The 20087-nt window shown below is 39.4% G+C and overlaps 3 protein-coding genes across 8 annotated transcripts in view; 1 reads left to right on the forward strand and 2 right to left on the reverse strand.

Moving 5' to 3' along the window:
- The window catches only part of CngB (Cyclic nucleotide-gated ion channel subunit B), a 150267-nt gene that overhangs the window by 24311 nt on the left and 105869 nt on the right, over nt 1-20087 (forward strand). The gene's annotated exons all lie outside the window — the stretch shown is intronic.
- LOC110826477 (uncharacterized) lies at nt 1632-6641 on the reverse strand. 2 transcript variants are annotated; one of them, XM_022057173.2, is made up of 4 exons: nt 6207-6641; nt 5809-6024; nt 5154-5292; nt 1632-4130 (listed from the first exon to the last, which is right to left on the reverse strand). In XM_022057173.2, exons 3-4 carry the CDS (start codon nt 5226-5228, stop codon nt 2316-2318), a joined length of 1890 nt encoding a protein of 629 aa, XP_021912865.2. In that variant the 5' UTR covers nt 5229-5292; nt 5809-6024; nt 6207-6641; the 3' UTR covers nt 1632-2315. The 2 variants fall into 2 exon arrangements, with proteins under 2 accessions (XP_021912865.2, XP_021912856.2); XM_022057164.2 differs by having other exon boundaries at nt 5809-6097.
- LOC110826531 (neuromedin-B receptor) lies at nt 8954-19196 on the reverse strand. The gene is made up of 3 exons (XM_022057256.2): nt 17562-19196; nt 16462-16569; nt 8954-12770 (listed from the first exon to the last, which is right to left on the reverse strand). The coding sequence occupies exons 2-3, from the start codon at nt 16483-16485 to the stop codon at nt 11340-11342; spliced, it is 1455 nt and encodes a 484-aa protein (XP_021912948.2). The 5' UTR covers nt 16486-16569; nt 17562-19196; the 3' UTR covers nt 8954-11339.

A 20087-nucleotide genomic window follows, 5' to 3' on the forward strand; every position in this document is an offset into this window, starting at 1 on the left:
AGTTAGTTAGTATATCGTTAGATTCCGCTGAGGAGATTTGGTACAGAATAAGCCTCAACACTAGTAAAAGAAGTTTAGTCTGTTTATAAGCGCAGTTAGTGTTGTCCGTGAGCAATTATTAGTGATATTGTTTAATTAGTTGCTGAATATGCAACCATATTGATGACGAAGCTCTGAATTGTAGAATATCAGTTCTGCAGTGGGAAGTGGTGAACTGCACCTTGTAGAGCTTATTGCCCATATGACGCTTGCCAGATGCTCTTAGTAATCCTTTCTAAATGAATCACTTCAGACTGTACGGCGTCACAACACCAAAGACAGCGATCAACACTGCCTAATTCCGTATCCAGTCCGCGTCTGCTCTCGGTTCTGTGCATCACTCGATTCGGTGAATGAGTAACTGCGATGACTTCCTGTTTCCTCTCAGTTTATTTCCGTCACGGATGTCAGGGCCTGTAGTGACTCGTACAGAAAAATAAATATGAATGACTCATATTTTTGTCTTGTCATGAAACTTGCCTTTTTATGGATTTCGCCAGAAAATCTTGTGAAAATGTACAATTTTATGACAGAATTTTTACTGTATGTAGCAATTGTGCGGCCAGAGACGCCACCCATGTTCATATTTGCTTGATGTTGATGGCTGCTTTGGGAGGAACAGCCCTGTAAGTTATTTTCTTAACCCCGGAGGCTCTGTACCAGGGATCGCTAGCAGTACGTCCTCTTGCACGCTGAATGCCTTCGCGAGGGTTTTATCATTTCCGTAAGAATTTTTAAATGTTAAATTTCTTAATTCTCCGAATGTCATACGAAGCTGATAGTCGCTCAGAATGTCAAGAAATTCTCCGCATTTTATGGACTCCGAAGGTTCATTACCATGCTCACAAAAGCCATATTCTGAGCTAGCTGAATCCATTCCGCAACTCCAAATCTTGTTTCTTTAATATCCATTGTATTTTCATTCCGTCTGCTTTCCCTCCAGGTTTCTCAATGATAATTAGTGAATTTCTCGTCCATGTCGTCATCTTTATGAAGGACTCAACTGTTTAAGCAAGCACAGGTACAACTTATAAAATGCAAAAGGGGCTTTTGTTGTTTTTTTCTTTAATTTGTTAAGCTGTCGTTAATTTGATTCGTACACAGTCAGTTGGCGTACGAACAGAAATAGTTTTTATTGCAAGTTTATTAAATCGTAGGGATTATTTTGCATTACTACCTATGAAACTGAATGTGTCACAGCCGTAGCTAGAAGGGTACTTAGTCCTAAGTAACGTGTTCATCTCAAGGATGAATGTTTCAAAAACTAAATTATTTAAAATTTGGTTTGTTTCTTGAACATTTTAGGGACACATTGGCATGTTGTTTAAATGGGCCGTGCTCAGGCGGTTAGTCGCCTACCAGGGTTTGTCTCCAGGTCAGTTCATGTGGGATTTGCAGTGGACAAAGTAGCACTGGGACGGGTTTGCATTCGAGTCCTTCGGCTTTCCCCTGTCAATATCATTCCGCCGCTGCTCCTCCATTTTCTCTGATAATATCATCGGCGGAATGGACAAGGAACCCACCAGAGGCCCAGTTTCACAGACAATCTTACTCTATTGTAACAATGACAATATAGCTAAAAAGACAAAAAGTTGACGACAATCAATTTAATTACTTATTGTTACTGATACTTCATACTTACACAGTTGATAATTTCAGTTCCATATCATTTTTCCCTTCCAGCTGTAAATATACAACAATCATTTCCACACTTTCCCTTCTACGATCATGCAGTTTTCGATTTCACACGAGTGCATCAACTTCTGAAGCTAAAGTTTAGTTCCTTATATTGATGAAGCTGGAGATAATTTCTTGTGTTAGATCATTTAGCACTGCCCACTAGAAAACCCCAAATTTACATAACTTAGTTATGAATATAAAATGTGAGCAGTTGCAAATAAGAAGTTATGAAATATAAACAACAATTATATCTCAGCGAAGCAGCGAGCAAGTCGTCATTTGCAAGAGGAATATTTGTCACACTTGTCACGAATATTCTTCACTACATTAGTGATAGATGTTGCTTTAATTCAGACAGGCTTTCATAATTATACTTCTAATAAAGTAAAGTAAAGCTTTCCCACTATACGGCATGAAGGCGCTTGGGGGATTAATATTTACAAATAATTGCCTCGTCTGTAAACTGTTATATGTCATTAACTGTAAAGTTCTGGTATGTCATGGAAAATAATATTAAGATTTTAAGATTTTATATGAGAGGTTCCATTGTAGAACTTTCCACTTGTCCTGTTAGTGTAGCAAGTAATAAGATAAAATTAATATTTGGACTGCACTGCTTTGGAATGAACTATGAAAGAGCTTGGAAGGCGTTGCACATGAGAGTCTGAACTTTTATTACACTGGCGATAATATAAGTGAATAAAGTAGTAATTGAAAAGCTTTCTGAATCTTCTGCTAACCACATAGAGAGAGATGGGGTTGAAACAACAATTTGCGAAGAGAGTGTAGTAAGTTACTTTGTCAATACACCGATACTGCACGTTCCAGATGTCCAGCTCGAGCCATCTGTACAACACTCGCCACAGATGCTGAGGGATGTAGCTGATGAGGAAAACCCCAATCAGAACTGTCAGAACCTTGGCACTTCTGTTACGAATTAGATTTTGCCCGTCGCGTCTCATTGCAAATGCCATATTCCGGGTGCTCTCTCTGAGATTCCTCGCAGTCAGAACGTTAAACCATATCATAATGCAAGGGAGAATCACACAGTAAAACACGAACTCGGACAGAGCTACCATCTTGGCTGTGTATCCGTCACCGTACATGAAGCATTTGCCGGCAGTAAAATCCAAGACGAAGCTGTAAGGAGCTGCAAGTCCAATTGCCAAAACCCAGACAACTACAATGTATAGAAATGTACGCAAACGCTTTGTCATCTTACGTCCCCCGCGGTACTCACCGCTCGCAACGTAACGCAGAATACTGAGAGCCACCACTGAGAGTGCGCTGGCGGCAACAGACAGAGGGCGGAGTGTGGTATACAACTTGCATACGTACATGTTAGTTTGAAAATACTGGACGTGATAGTGAGCGACGTAGAAAAAGGGGAGATTTAAAATAATAGACAGAATATCTCCCACCGCTAGATTGAATATCATTATGTTGGCAGAAGTCCACAGCTGTCGATGAACAGCGAAAATAAATAGAAGAACGCCGTTCCACACGAGTCCCACTGCGAGGATGGCAAAGTACACTACAGGGTCCACATATCTTCGGAATACTTCGAGTAATTTCACCTTTGCAAACACATCACGAACTTCACGATACCTCTGCTTTTCACTCTGTAGTTCGAGTTCCCATTTGCCAAATGGACGCATGTAATTAATCCGGGACAGTTCACATGCGGTACTCAAATTGTACTTTTCTAATGACATATTAAAATCATTAATGGACTGAACCACTAACTCTAGCTGTGTTAAATAATTGTCGAATTCTTCCACTGCCATTTCTCCTTTATCATATTCACGCGTGAAAATAAATGATGTGCTGATATTACGAGTTCTTAAACCTAATGATTCCAAAGCAGATATGTTTACAGCTAGAGTTACAGCATTACGTAGCATATATACATATGCTTTCCTTTCATCCAGAGTCTGAATGCTGTTGTTAGTTTCCGGAATGCCAGTTGACATGACAGGGATCTCATTGCTGCTGTATGGTAACGTCTGTCGCCAGGATTTCATGCACTCTTGAAGGTGTATGAAGAGAGTTCTGACGCCTTTAGTATCATCAGCACTCAATAAGTGGAATGTGGAATTAAATGCTGTTTCAACCATGTCATTGAGACCACAGTCCTGAAATTGTGGGTCTCCATGTTTGTCATTCGGCAATGTGTTGCATTTCTTTTGTTGCACCGAGCTCTGATGTTTCTTGGGTGATGAACTGGCAAGGCTACAGTTGGGGACTCGAAGGGCTCTTGATAAATTGCATATTTCAGTTGTTTCATTGCCTTGAAGTCTTCTGTTGTCGAAAGCTTTGGAATTCGCCATGGAACGGAAGTTGCCGGAGACGTTAGTCGAGGTAGATACTGCTTGCTGACTGTCAGCAGAAGACATGATAACGAAGAACATCTGGGGAGAATGTCAAATTCGATATGTTACAGTGGTAGTCTTAAGTTTGCTGCAATACAGATATATCAAAACATTGCGTAAAGACTTCCCTGTGATTGAAGGAAGATACAACGCTACATGAATTTAAAAATTTCTTTAAAAACACTGAAAAGATGTGATTACAAATTTGGCCGAATGTTACAAATAAGTAGTGTAGCTGGTGGAAAGGAGCAACTAAAGGAAAATAAAAGTTATAAAATTACCGAACTTTTTTTAAGCTTGGCGAAGTTTTGCACGATCTCCTGAAATTTCAACAACGTCTCGGGGTGTATATCTCATTTGAACATGCGAATCTGGTTTAAGATTTTTTTTAAGAATTTAGTATTTTAAGTTTAGAAATTTGTCTACAGCGGCTACAACATACACGAACATCTTCTGCCATACTGTTTGCGTCGTCATTTTGGAGCCACTACATTCCAAATAAAACTGGTTTTTCATTACTTTGTAAATATCCCTCTCATTCAACTTCAAGGTAATCAACATGGAAACTAATGCACGCTATTGGCCGGCGGGTCTCAGACAGAAATTTGTACTACTGAATTCTATGTTAATTCTTGTGTATGTAAGGGACCTGAGACATTCACTAGATTCAGGATGAGCATAAACTAACCAAAGAATAAAATAAAACCTGCCAAAGGCCAACCGTTGCCTAATTTAAAGTATTATCCCAGCATTTTCCTGGCGTGACTGAAGACAACCGCGAATAACCTCAATCAGGATAGTAGATTTCCGGGCCAAGATTTGAACCAGTAACCTCTTGATTACGAACCATGAGTGCTAATCACTCCACTGCGGCGTTTGATAATTAAATGAAATGTAATTTTTTGTATTTAACAACATGTGTCAGTTCATGTAGCCTGCAGTGTATGAACAAAGAATCAGTTTTTGATCTGAGTTGAATGTTTTTACTCAGGCATGCCTGCGTAGACAAATCTGATATAAAATCAGAGTGTTTACGGCCCCGTTCAGAATGTGACGGCTTACCAAGACGCGCGATCTGTAGAAAATGGTGACGTGCTTCGTTAAATTTCGGTTAACATTCTGGCACATTTCATACATGTTCTCTGCTGGTGTAAACAGTCGAACCTTGACTGAAATGTTTCTGCTACGTACTCCGAATATGCTGAAAAGTAAAAAGTATGACATATTATAGATACATTTTTACTATTGGAGGAAACTATAGTACTGAGTCGGTACCAGGAAGGCTGCAGCATGAGATAATTAAAACTGATTACGGACAGATTTCGAAGCAACTTGTTTTTTTATGATGAAGGATTTATGCACTACTCTTCTATCTTTTTTTAAATTTTAGTACTTCCAGAAAGTCACTGTCACTGAATTACTCTGGAAAAATCAGTTTAAATTCGAAGATTTCTATCTTCTGGGTTGTTGCGCTGTGTAGTATGGTATATTTTTTACCAATGTTTCAAAGGTCATACTGCCTCCGTCATCAGGGCGATGTATCATCGCACTGATGACTACACAGCGTAACAACCCAGAAGACAGAAATCTTCATACTCACCGCTGTGAAAACCTCAAATCATACAGTTTAAATTCATTTAATTTATTAATTCTGAAACTTTGTTTTCAAGCAATTTTGATTTTGAAAATTTATCAGCTATCTGCAGTTTCTACATACCTCGGCCAATTTCCTGTTATGTGGCTGCTGTCCTGTGGCACAGTGATGGTCCCTCTAAGAGGTCGTCACGTCCAGAATATGAATAACTGCGTCAGTTGAAATCGGAAATTGCGGCCGGAATTAGGGCAGTGCTTGTTTCTTGAGTCTACAGTTAAAATTTACCACAACAGGATGCCATGCTTGCTAACCTCCTCCTTGCCCTGCTTGAAATATGTCCTATTCAAGGAGTATACACGAAATTACCATCAGTTAAGGAAGTCGGCCAGTTATTGACAGAAATACTTCAGACCTGTTGAGGTAATGCAGTGCAAGTTTAGTTTTAGGTTTGGAAAGCCGGTAGTGTTCATTACTAAATGCGTAGTTCTGCACGTACGAATTTTAACACAATGCGAACTTACCTGACAGTAGATGTGGCTAAATGGCACTACAGCAACAACACTATTCAACAAACGACACTTTAACGCCATTCATCATCACTACCAAGGGCAGAAGGAACAATCCAGCAGGACAACTCAGGAGGTTCTTGGAATGCAGAATAAACGTGCTCAATGAATGTGCATTAGTAATAGCTGGATTGCCAACTTTTGAAAGCCGAAATCTCACTCTCGTCTTCACATTGTCGTCTGTCTTTGAGGTATCTGCTTGAGGCTAATGTTGACAACGAAATTGCCTCTTCGCTTTGACTGGAAAGGTTAGCAAAGGAAGTGAAACATCTTCAGAGGTTTCGAGGGAAGTTGGCTGTAGTTAATGCAAACGCTTTTCTAAAATGAAATGTAAAGTGTTGATAAATTGATGAGTACTTTCGAAGTATTAATTGTTAAATATACAGGGCGATCCATTTAAAACCATACCCGAACAGAAAACTACATTTTATATAATGTCGAAGTAACTGCGGTCATCTGGACTCACAAATCAAACATCGCCTGACTTTTTATGCGGATTTTATTAAGGAATGCGTGTATCAAAACAATACGAGAAGCAGACAACCAAAAACGAATGCTTAAAATGCCATCGGCAACGTCACGATGGGAACTCGTAAACGGAACATGGCCGTCAGGATTGATAAGCTTCCAACATGCTGTGTGAACATTCTTTCCTGTTTTTTGTTCAGAGATATATAAATCACTTAGTGTTTCTGTTTGGGTACAATTGTAAATGGCTCACTCTGTATAATGTAATGCCTATTCTAAAATTAAATTATCTCGGAGTATGTTAACCCACATTTCCTGCTACAGACCGTTACGTGTAGTGAGTGTTGCTGTACACCCTGGAAAAGAAGTCAGTCGACCTTGAGGTCCACATTGTTTATTACAATCACAAGTTCAACAACCGACATTTCAGAGATGGGTTTGGTTTAGTTCTGTTTCATTCATAAGATTGCATTTACATGTAATTCATTTATGAAAGTAACAGGCTCATTAAAAAACTCTGGGATTGAAGTTGGTTTTGATATTCAGGCGGCGAACATTTTAAGGTATGGTAATATGTAAGTGTATATACGAAATATCATTATTAAAGAGAAGAAGCGTGAATACAGCAAAATTATAAACATAGGTTATAAATGTTACTAAAATGTGGTAAAGTACGACAGTAAGTAATCAAAATTACATTCACGATGAACTTAAGAGCGGGTTCAATTTGGGGAATGTTTGCTAAGTGCGGCTCGGAGTATTTTGTCTTCATGTCTAAAATGTACAAACCAAAACACTAAAAACTATAAATTTGTCTGTTGTTTGTAGGCATGAGAAATGTTCTTATGATAAGGTAAACATTTTGATTAAGGATGTCTGAGAACAGGATGTTCAGGACAATATTTGGACTTAAGCAGGTGGGATTTAACAGGAAGCTTGAGAAAAGTGCAAAATGAGGAACTTCAATTATTTTACTTTTCACCAAATATTACTAGGGCGAAAAATAAAAGAGAATAAAGTGGACGAGGTATGTAACACATGTGGGAGAAATGAAAATGCTTTTGTATAAACCGAAGTAGAAATTTAGTTAGAAAACCCAAAGGGAAGATTCCAGTTAGAAACCTACGCGTATATTGGAGTATAATGTTAAAATTTATTTATTAAAAAGTAACTTATGAGATTGTGGACTAGATCAGTATTCCTCCACCTTTCTTCGTTCACGACTCAAGCCTGTTAAAGGCAAAAAGGGCGCACGAAACTATACTTGGCTGTAAATATGGAACTGCAAAAAATACTTTTTCTGTGAGCGTAGGCATGTGAGAAAATTGGAACACATGTTGGATAAAATTATCGGTGATGAACCTAACCTGTGTGTGTGTGTTACGGATTCTAATTATGGAATAGAAGATTTTGCCTCCCTTTAACTATAACGTGCAAATATAAGATACAATTTCTCATAAAAATTCGTGACGCACCTGACATCTCGTGGCGGCACACCGGACTAGATTCGTCTGACCGAGGACACGGTTAATTTTAAGCTTTTGTGAACACAGTAACGAACTTCGAGTTCCGTAAAGAGTAATCAATTGATAACTGAGCGGCCATTAGTTTCTCAGGAAGGATTAGATTACTTCATGTAGTTAAAAGAGAAGATTGTGGATTTTAGAAAATGAGTTGTTTTCGTAAAACCGTCAATATTTTAATGGCCATGTCATGTTAATGTGTTTATTTATTTATTTATAGCTTATTTGACGGTGCTTTCAATATCTAGATTATAAAGCGTTTGATGAGGAAGCAAGTAATGAATTGGAAAGGATGTGGAAGGAAACTGTCGTGACCTAATTCAAGGTACTATCCCGGTATTTGCCTGGAGGTACTGAGTAAAAACACGATAAATTCTGTCAGGTTAGCCGGTCTCTGGACCGAGATTTGAATCCGGGACTTCTCGAGTAGGAAGCAGGAGAGCTAACCACTCAACCCCACTTTTGTTGACAACACACGACAGCGGAGGAAATTTTACTATCAACAATCAGAAGAATGTGTCGTGGCGGTTTAACAGTTGCATTTTGTGCTATGCCATAATGAAGTCTGGATAAGTTAAATCTCTTAATAGGATTCGAAAATCAAAACCGTTGATACTGAACACTGAGCATTATTTTGAGCCAGTTCAATTCAATGATTCCCATTATAAGCAAACTTAAAATCCTTGTCCCACAAATTGATTATTATATTAATTACAACTCTTGAACCATTTATTTTCTTGTTCTACTTAAAGTTGAAAAATACACTGTATTCAGTAATACAGTATAATATATAATTCCTTACTGATGTCCTTCTTACAGATAACGTCTTTCACATAAAAACATAATTAAACTAGATAAACATCATTATAACTACAAAAAATAAATATGTTAAAAGCATGAAAGTAGTTTGCATATAAATAGTATTCGGCAAACTCAGATTCTTCTTAGAAAACATTCTTCATGCACTGTCATTATACAAATATTCTTACAATATTAGTTTTCGTATTTCCTTATAGGCTGGTAGTACATACATACCAGCAAAGCACTTGAGTAAAATTACAGTTACAATTTATTTAATGAATATTTAACAACTTCTAGATGAAGACAGTCGGCTTCATATAACAACTTCTAATTCAAGTAGCTTCCATATTGAGGGAAAGCAACGACAAGCGGGTCTGTCGAACGTTGGCTTCTAGGCCTCGTTATACGAGCAGCCTACCGTGCGTAATCCGAATATTTTGATTAAACACCTCGATGTGGTAGACAAGTGTCAGGAATGTCAAGTATAACAAATTGTAAAATTACTTTTGCTCGTCGTTGTTTCTTTCTTAATTATTATGTTGCTAGCTTCAAAAGATACTTATATTGATGGAGGTTTTGCAGGTTCTGGGTCGGTTTAGGAGGTTATTTATATCTTTGATGGTCCCGTCCTTCTGAATTACTTTTGTTTGAATCGTTTACAAAACCCTTAAAATAGGGTACTACCTTGGGTTAAAGCGACCGGTACACGAAGCTGACCACTCACCCCCGTCTAGTGCCGAGGTTACGAATGTTTGGAGTCATACGTCCACACTCTTATACGCCTATGACATGATGCTTAGTGAGACACCGGGGACAGCTTTACCTTCTGCACTTCTCATCGGTATGGTCTTGTAATTATGAAGACCTATTTGTGATTATATTTTCTTTTGTCGTATGAAAAAGGCATCGTTAATATGAAATTGAAGGTTCTCACGGATCCGAGGATGTCGAAGCTGGTCTTCTAGGTTGCAGAAACTTTTGGACTTGTAAGTAGATTCCAGCGTTTCGGATATGCATACTATCTCCATCTTCACCCCTGAAGATGGAGACAGTACGTTTCTCCGAAATATTTGTACCTCCCTGAAAGTCCACATGGTGTTACAACCCAGAAAACCAACATTCCCATCTCAAAAGTAATTAGGTCTTGAAAATAGAATGTTGGAGCGTGGGAAGTTTCCATGTATTGTGTGAAATGATTTGTATGGCAAAATGCATTTGCCTTGAATGAAACATGCCTGATTTTGAAGTAGAAACCCTGCACACGTTCATGTAAGGCGATTGGGCATTTTTTCTTATTTGATTTCTGCAAGTGTACATTTGTTATTAATTAAACTCAGTCTTATTTTATTCTGAATTCAAATGGAGGCCTCGACAAAACAGTATTCTGTAATAGCAGTGTCACAATAAATCAGAGCTATAGCGTGTTGATACACGTTGTTAAATGGAACTGACTGAAAAATTCGTTTGTAACTCGATAACAATGCCTAAGGCATATTGATGCCCATGATTTATCACAGGAGTTCGCATCACAAGTCTTCCTCACTTACTCTTCACATATCTGGATGAAGAATTGTCGAAACCTGCTGAAATTACACTCCTTAGCGTTACTGTTTTCGATAAACTAACGCCGTCATGATGTAATAGCCTGAAACTAATTTCACTGCTTTTGAGGTAAAGTATCTTAATCTTCCAATTTCTTTGGATTACACATGATAAGATATTGCCGTACGATGAACCCATATCCTTATGTAAACCAAAATATTAATGCACTATACAGGCGGAGTCCCGTGTAAAAGTAAAATCTGTCTCAAGTTGGATTCACAGACCTTTGACGAGTTATTTTAGAATAATATGCTACTACTTCAGAGGCCTCCTAACAGGCAGTGCGATACACGATGGGCAGATGTTAATGGCCTACTGTCACTTTCTGCTCAAAGCTTAGCTCTCACTGAGCATTAAAGTGTCGGTTTCGGAGAAGTCGACTGGAGAGATCGCAGTACAACTGACTTCTTTGGCATTAATCCTCACTTATACCGCTACCAGGTTCCCTTGGAATGCCAGCTCACTGCACGAGACATTGTGAACATCCAAATAGATTTCGAAAATAGCGAGAAGTTTCCCAAACAGAGGCAATTGGAGTTGGTATTTCATGCACTTTACTCCATCCGTGAACTTATCTCGGTGGTAGCAATTTAAAGAAATGGATGCCTGATACTGTATGCCGCCTCATTCAAACGAACTTCTTCCGATAAGTTGTGAAGCATTTTGATTATGCATATTTCTGCCCAAAGTTCGATCATACGTCTGATTCTTGCTGTCGCGACGACTGGGTCGTTGTATTGTCGAGAGAAATCTGAGAGTCTGTGCGCTGCTGCTTCCCACGTTTGAGGCACCATCCAAAAAGATAACCGTTGAACAATCTTCTGAACGTATGGCTCGTCACATACAGTGCTAATGGATTGAAGCATGGGTTTGAAAACAGGAGATAATAAGTTAAGTTGTCAAGCACCCTGTATGACAGCTCCAACCTATCCAATCCAAGAGTGGTGGCAATTCGCCCCCACATGAAGAAAGGGACGTAGCTGATAGTAAAGACCACGCAAAGGGCAGTCACGACCTTCGCTCCTCTGTTACGAGCTTTTTCATGTGTCTTATGCCTTACATCGCCCGGAATCTCTTTGGCGCTCTGCTTCAGTCTTCTTGCCGTGAGAAACGTGAAAATAAACATTATGCCGGGAAGTGCAAAACAGTAGACGACGAACTCGTGAAGAGACACCACTTTGGCCGACTTTCGGCCACTCTTCTCGGCAGGATTATCATCACAGACTTTCTCGCGCAGTGTGTCTGGTAGCACGATGCTTGATGCTGCAGCCCAAACGAGAAGGATGTAGACTATGGTTATTATGAGGGAGGATGAGCGACTTCGAGCCTTTAGATTGTGGAACGCCGGAAGAGTGGCACAGAACCTTTGGGCACTCAGAGCGACGACGGACAACGCGCTTGCAGATGTGAACATACATCGCAGAGTGACGAACAGTACACACACTGGTTCACTTAGTCTCACGTACGAAGGGTAGTAGAAACCGAAATACTGCAGTGGTAAATTAAACGTAAGATTCAGTACATCTGCAATCACAATGTTGAAAATCATTATATTTGGTGCTGTCCGTATTTCTTTTTTCTGCGCAAACATGAGTAACAGTATTATGTTACATGTAAGACCCGTTACCAAAATGATAATATACACTGGAGGATCTATGTAGTCACGAAAATATACGGTTATTTCTAACTTCGCTAAAATAATCTTTTGGTAAAAGAGGCTTTCTCGCGCTTTCATCAATAAATTTTGACTGTGGTTTTTGCAAGGAAACTTGTTAGTCAAAGTAGGAATCAATGAGGCACTTGGTTTATGCACGTTTAGAGATCTGTTCAGGTGTTCAAAACTTTCATAAATTTCTTCTAACATTTCCAAGTAATTCTCGGTCACTTGTATTGACTGTATACCGGTATCATAGTCATACGTGTCATTAAACTGTTCACTGAGGTTCATATATCGTGCATTCAGATCCTGCAAAATGTAGCACTTCTCTGAACTTTCCTCGATGCCAGAGTTGAGGTACTCGGTGATGAGTGTCCATTCTGTGTTGAGATCTCCGCCCTCTCGGGTCAGTTGATCCGGTCCACTGCCACCCTGGACCCCTGAACTCGCCATGACTAGCACGTACAGCTGGGGAATAATACTGAGATTAGATTCCGTTGTCTGACAGTTGACTCATTCCTGTTCACTTGTATATGCAAATTCGGTTTTCGAAGCTTTGTGTATTTTTAGAATACCAAACAATATACAAAAACTCATGTAATCTAGATTGCAATACACCATCGACATAACCTTTAAGAATCGATCAGCATTTCAAAATTATGTATTTCTTGAATAAAGTAAGACATGAACAGGATAATAGTGGAATGGAATGAAAAAGAAATAGGGTGAGAGTGTGTGAACTTCGTTCATTTGGCTAATTACATAAACGAGTAGCGGTCCCTTGTAGGCACGGCAATGAATCATTTAATCCACAAATGATACAGCTGTTTTATACTTGATGTGACTCGGCACACATCCAAACATGCATAAAATCGGATCTCATGATAAAGTATTGCTCCGAGAATAAATAAAAAAATGCACACTGTTGTTTGTAATTCGCGGTTTGTCTTTGCGAATCCGTTTTGTTGCGTTCACTAAATATTTAAAATTTTACGGCTTTATTCTACGGACACTATATATATGAACTAAATTAAACGTTTAAAAATGTACTGAGTCTGAAGTGAATACAGAAACCGCATGACAAAGAATGATGGCATGTCCACATTCATGCACTTGAGCAAAGCTAGTGATAATTCTGTCTCATGAACTTAGAAGATGCCTTAAATGTGGCATAAAAGCAATCTTCTTTCACAGCTCAATATATTCGGTAAGTTTTATTGGGGCGGCCGTACACCAACTGTGTCAAGACAAGCATCAAGACATGAGACAAAAGACTCATTCTTGCTTCATTCGTGATTCAGACTTGAGTCCGCACACCGAAGCAGCACGTGTCTGCGTCTTATCACATCTTCTCTAGTTGATGACATGACGTCGTCCAGTTTTATGTGTGAGTGAGAGCAGACTTGTACGTAACGAGCTTATGCTCAATGTGTATAATAGTTAATTCAGTCATTACCTCATTAAAATAAAATTAATCAGTGCACTTATCATCTACGTTTACTTCTTTTGAAACAGAATGCCAAGCTTTATCAACCTCCTCCTTGTTTGAGTGACCCGGGGTCGAATAATCGTATTAGTTATTTATTATTTAGTGTTCTGTCTGACGACAGGTCCATTCTTCTGCCCAAAAAGAGTTTGCCAGTTTTCCCTATTCTCAGCTTCTCGTTTTAACTCCTGAAACTTCATCTTCTTTCCTCGTTTAAGGTCGTCGGTTAGCTGTATCAGTCTTCTTCCCAGTCCTCGCTTTCCTTCAACCTGGCCTTCGATGATATCACTCAGTAATCCATTCCTTCTCATAATATGTCCCATCCAGTTAGCTTTCCTTCGTGTAATCGTATATTACCGGTAATTTCGCTATCTTACTATTTGTTTACTCTTCACTCATGTCGATAACGTACACTGATGCTGTTACTTGAGTACTGATGTCTCAGTCCTGGCGCTCGGAAAAGGAACATGCCAGAGTCTCGCTGCACGTGTCTGCAGCATGAAGCTGACGTCAGAATCATGACTCAGACCGGTGTGCGGCGGTTTTCATAATCTCATTCGTTTCAACTGTGCTCCTTTCTTTGCGTCATGTCGTAGACATCGTGCCTTGAATGTTACATGTCTTGACGCATGCCGGTGTGCGGCCTACCTTACGATGGCACATAAATACACAACACAAACGAGTACGATTATATCTTTCGGAACCAGCCTGAATAGTCTTAGGTCTTTTATTTCATTGTTTCTTTGTTTGATATAATCGCTCTGAACTTCACATTGTAGTCATAACTGTTCGTCGTCATTTCTTTCTAAAGAGAAGAGTCTTGAGATTATTAAGGTAACAGCGGCCTTATCTGAACTCACATAAATTTACAAACACACACGCGCGGACATGATACCATGACGAGGAAAAGTGTATTTTATCGTGAAATTTTATACTTCTAACTATGTAGCCAAATTTTCGTCAGCTTATAAAAACACTAATAAAATATTTACTTTAAGACTCAAGCGTCATAACTCATTACAAAATAGTACCTTGTTCTTCTTACCTTGAGAAACGGCGACATGGAGCAACGTGAGACTTTATATATTTATTTTATTTTTTTACTCTCATCGCAAAGACAAGTCATGTTAGATTTGAGGTTTTCACAGCGGTGAGTATGGAGATTTCTGTCTACTGGGTTGTTGCGCTGTGTAGTCTGGCCGATGTTAAGCAACGTTTCAGAGGTCATACTGCCTCCGTCATCAGGGCAACAACCCAGAAGACAGAAATCTCCATACTCTGATGACGGAGGCAGTATGACCTCTGAAACGTTGGTAAAGATCGACCAGACTACACAGCGCAACAACCCAGAAGACAGAAATCTTTAAGTCATATTAGAACTACCCATTCAATGCCTGCCCAAACCCATAACAGTTTTTTAAACAAATGTCTTGCTACACTTTCTTTTCACAGGAAGACTTCTCGAATCTTTTCCACACTTTCGATTGCTGTCTCGCTTATGAAAGTCGCGTCAGAGCGTTAGGGCGTTTAGGTATGTCTGTAAAACTAACACAACGAAACTTCGTTTATAATTAGATTCCATATCTTAAAGAGGAATAAAACAATTAATTCTGTGGTATGCAGCCACGCTTCTGACCGACGTCTTCCACTTGTGATAACGAATTTCAGCAGTAGCATTTGTACTTTTATCGAAGTCATTGCCATTATTATTCGCATCGCAACGAGTGTTCTCAAACGGTCCACCCAAGAGTTTTCGAAAAGTTTTCACTGTGCAGTTCACTTTTCGAAAAGGCTAGGTTTGCCAAACCTCTGATAAAAACAATACCCGAGTGCTGATAGCAGCGCTTTTTAAGTTATCGATTTGTTTTCTACAGTGCTAACTTCACGGAAGAGGGTACTTGTTAAGAAGCTTTTGGTCATTCAGCTGTTCCCCGAAATTCAGTTAGTTTGTCTTCCGTTTACGTGCTGTTGTTGTTCCATGTCACCCGTAATAAATATCTTTGTACATTTGTTTACTGGTCTTATTCGTGTTCTTAGCGAAATGTAATTCTGTTTAAGTATAACACATCTTGATATTTATTCTTGTATTGCAACTGAGACGATTTTAATAATTTTTCATGTTGCTGCCTGACTCTCCAAGACATTCATTTTAAAACAAGAAATGGCGGTAGATTGTTACCATCCCACCTGTTATTAAGTAAATGCGACTGCTTAAACAAATAATACTCCAAGTTTTAAGTTCAGCTGTAAATAAATTTTGTGTTTAAACATGTTCGGTATTTTGACAATTGTAAATAACCTCTGCAATTTAAGTCGACTAAAAATGTTTCCTGTAGGACTAGGAAGAAGATTGATACAGCTAACCAACGACCTTAAACAAGGAAAGAAGATGACGTTCCAGGAATTAAAGCGAGAAGCCGAGAATAGGGACAACTGGAGAGCTCTTTTTGGGCAGAGCAATGGACCTGTCGTAAGACAGAACATTTAATAATAATATATGTTAGTAGAACTGAATTCATCAATCCAATTTATGATTCCATTGCAATTTCAACTACTCACCATCAGTAGTCGTTCACACATTGAAGGAAACTTCTGTTCATAAACCGATCTGCCTGATTAAAATTTGGAAAAACACAGCGCAGGAAGCTCGTATGGAGCATGCTCTATACTAACCATAACGTATTTCCCCGGAGCCATAACTTCAAGTAAGCTTCTGAGTAGTCAGGTCGACTTCCTGTCGCTAGTACGTACGTGCGTCTTCGCAAAGAAGTCCTCTGCAACCTACACAAAAAAAAAAAACATTTGTGAAATAGAAGAGGTGCATTTGATTTAAGGGCAAAATTACGTCACCTTGTCCTGCACGCCGGTCTATCGCGTACCAAACACCCGTCTTTATACAAAGTTTCTAAAGACATTTCCTCAAGTTCCACCTCTCTTCAAAAGGGGTCAGAGGGCGGTGTGCAAATAAAGTATAAACCTGTCTGGTGTTCACGAAATGCTGTTATCAATTATTAGTTTTGTATAAGAATAACGGGAAAATTTAAAGCAGTAAACACACACAGTCATAAATTCTGCCACATGAGACCAAATATTCATTGTCAGTATTGTCATAGTAACTGTTATAACAATACGAATTCATAAATATTATCCCAGAAGGACCAAAATTCATTAACTGGAAATGACCACTAACCAACCAACATAATTTTACCATCTAAAAGTTTCAGGAAACATATTGTTTTGGTTCATTAAGAATGTAGATTTAGTTGAAATAATATTTTGTTACGACTGATAATTAACGAAACGCAAAGGAAAATAATCTCTGAATCTCTGTAATATGAATAATTTTATGACTGCAGATTTGTATTTGCATTATAATGAAACTGTGTATGAGTGTCAATTTATTTTTGCTTTCTGTAGAAGGAATTAGTGTAGAAGCAAGATTATGACACAACCAGGACAAATAAATTACTGCAAGCAAATAAATGATAACTTAATTGATGAGCTGTTCTTCACATGTAACGAATTAGGCTGTTCGGCCTGTAGCGAATCGAAATTAATTATGAAACGATTCATATTTTGGACATATGAAAGGGTCCTTTCAAGGGGATCTATTAGGGCATCTTTCGATTCATGTTTCAAGTACAATTCGTAGGTAACCACAAAAATAACACTGCGTCCCATTATACACACTCTGTAGAGAAATGTACGTATCAGATGTTGAAAGTAAACTGTGGAAACAAATTAAATACAGTTTCTAAATTGATGCTTCTTACCTTGAAAAGCCAGAAGTTCGCAAATTCGTTGCACTTCTCCAGATGCTACGGCTCGTCACTTCTGATTGGTGCCTCCAAGTGGCTCTCGCAAACACCAGGAAGAATGACACACAATCAGCAGGAAGTTGTGGTCCGATATCATTTCCATGAACGAACTGCACGCTTGCATTGTCTCGGTATCAATATAGTAACACCCCCGTCATTATCCTCTCTTTATCCATGTAATTCTTCAATCGCTATTGGAGATTCGAGCATTTTATCCAACGAAGAACTGCATTAGGACATAAACTGATAAATTGATTTCACGTATGCAGGTCACGAGAACCTTTTGTTTTGTTTATTGAGACAGATGCCAATTCTGCGGGGGATGTGAGGGTTCGTTTGTCGTATGAAGGATTCTTTAAAATGTCAAACACCAGATTGCTTGATTTCAACCTTTCGCGATAATCCACTGTTAATGTTGATCCTCTCTTCGATGCTGGCACGACGTGGAAGTGAACTGTGTTAACCTAAGTTTCAAAGCAACATACTGCCTACATCATCAGGGCTGAAATGAGGAATGTTGGGACATAGAAAGCTTGCGTACTTCCCAGCACTCCTCTGAAACGTCGGCAACACGACCCACTTCCACATGGTGCCAACACCCGAATTCAGAATCACCACTTAGGACAATTTAATAGAAGTTGGCCATGTGCAGTCTGTCTCGGATGTAATAATGATAACACGTCATGGATGAAAGTAGTTGAATCTTAAACGTTTCTTCTCGTGAAGAAGGCAGCATTCTTTGACGTTGCATCGTGTAGGACCCTGATGATGGAGGCAGCAAGCACCTCTAAAACATCGGTAAACTTCTGCTAGACTACACGGAACTCTTCACACACGTGAATGTTTCTTCTCGTCTTGACATGGCAAAGTCCTCTTCAAGACACGACTCCTTGGAAACCTGTCACAGAGTACACAACGCCTCTGAAGGTCGCGTCGTATGTCAGCATGGAAGTACCTGTAGAGGCCACACACACATATCGCTTGCCACTGGCTATGGCATGCTTCCAGTTGTCTGCTGCATGAGAAAGATAATTCCTTTCTGTCTAGTCCGATCCGTAATTTTCCTGTTATGCGAACGCGATACGAATTCCTGGTAAGCGTTGTATCTTTCCGTTGTAATGCTTCAAGCTGCGTTCTTCCGACGAACTCGAGATTGCTGTGATGTAATCATCAGTTTACCTACTGACGTCACAGAAGGAAGTGTTGTGGCTTAAACATTCACCATGCTACATCTACAGCCTAACCTCAGTAATTTCGCAATAAATAATTGTGTTATCTCTCCGTACGTACTACCGCTTCACGTTCTTCCTTTTCTCCCACGTGTGTATTTGTTGCAGTCAAAGATACTCGGAGTTGTCTTGCGTTCAAAGAACATATAAGCCTTTAAAATCATAATTCCAGGATTAATAGCATTTTATATACATTATTTTCGTTTCATTTTGACAAATAGTCAAGACACTGAAAAATGTCTCAAACTGTGTGTGTGTGTGTTTTTTTTTACTATCCTGTCTCACGTTTCTTCGTTAATTCAGAGACTCTGCTTAGCATCCAGTGGTAGTAGAACTGTAAATAATGGACTGGAAAGGTCATGGAAATAACCGGTACTCTGCATGAAAGTGAGTCCTGGTTGCCCAGCAAGCCTGAAGGGCTGTTGTGATTAACAGAACAGCGCACAAAGGTTTGTGTTCGCCTCTTACTGGAACATTTTTCACTGACGAACTTGGCTGTATTTCTTGCAAAATGACAGGGGGCCTGTATGTAAATTGTGTGATACCATTGTATCTCTCTTTTGTTCTCTTTAATTTCTTTGTTCCATTAACCCTTAAATTTCTTCTTAGTTACTACATATCTGCAAATTATTTATTATACTCTTGTGATTTGAAAGAATAACTGTTATCTCAGTTACTGGCAAATGTGACGACGACTGCTGCTTCTTGGGCTCTATATCAACGATGATTTATTTAAACAAATCAATTTACAGAAGTATACACACAGGCAAATCGGCCAGAACAGTTGCTAAGTCTCTATCTCTTCAAGTACGCGACACACACACACACTGTCCACACGTAATATCCGTCAAGCCGTTCAGGTCCCCAAACTTGGCGCTCTTCACACACAGCCCTCGGCTCGCAGCACCAAACTGGACCGCTCGCTCTTCAGCCGTTCCGGTTCCCGAACTCGGCACTCTTCCCAACACAGCCTCGGCTGTCAGCGCCAAGCTGCTACACCGAACCGCTGGATGGCTCCTTGCTCTCACACTCCCACTAGCTCACTCTCGCTAGTTCATTCACGGTCAGCTGTCCCCCACTGTTTGCTTGCTTCACCACTGTTCACTTCCGTTTTTCTTTACGGTATTTATGTTATCCCCCAATACATTTACATCATCCGCATAGACCAGAAGATGATGTGTCCCATTCAGATTCAGACCCACCTGTTTTTCTTGGTGCTTCCTAACGGCGTATTCTAAAGCAAAGTTGAAAA

This window comes from Zootermopsis nevadensis, unplaced genomic scaffold (genome assembly GCF_977971745.1).
Source record: "Zootermopsis nevadensis isolate Lab colony 2312 unplaced genomic scaffold, Znev_1.0 Znev_ptg000021l, whole genome shotgun sequence".
Taxonomy (NCBI): Eukaryota; Metazoa; Arthropoda; class Insecta; order Blattodea; family Termopsidae; genus Zootermopsis; species Zootermopsis nevadensis.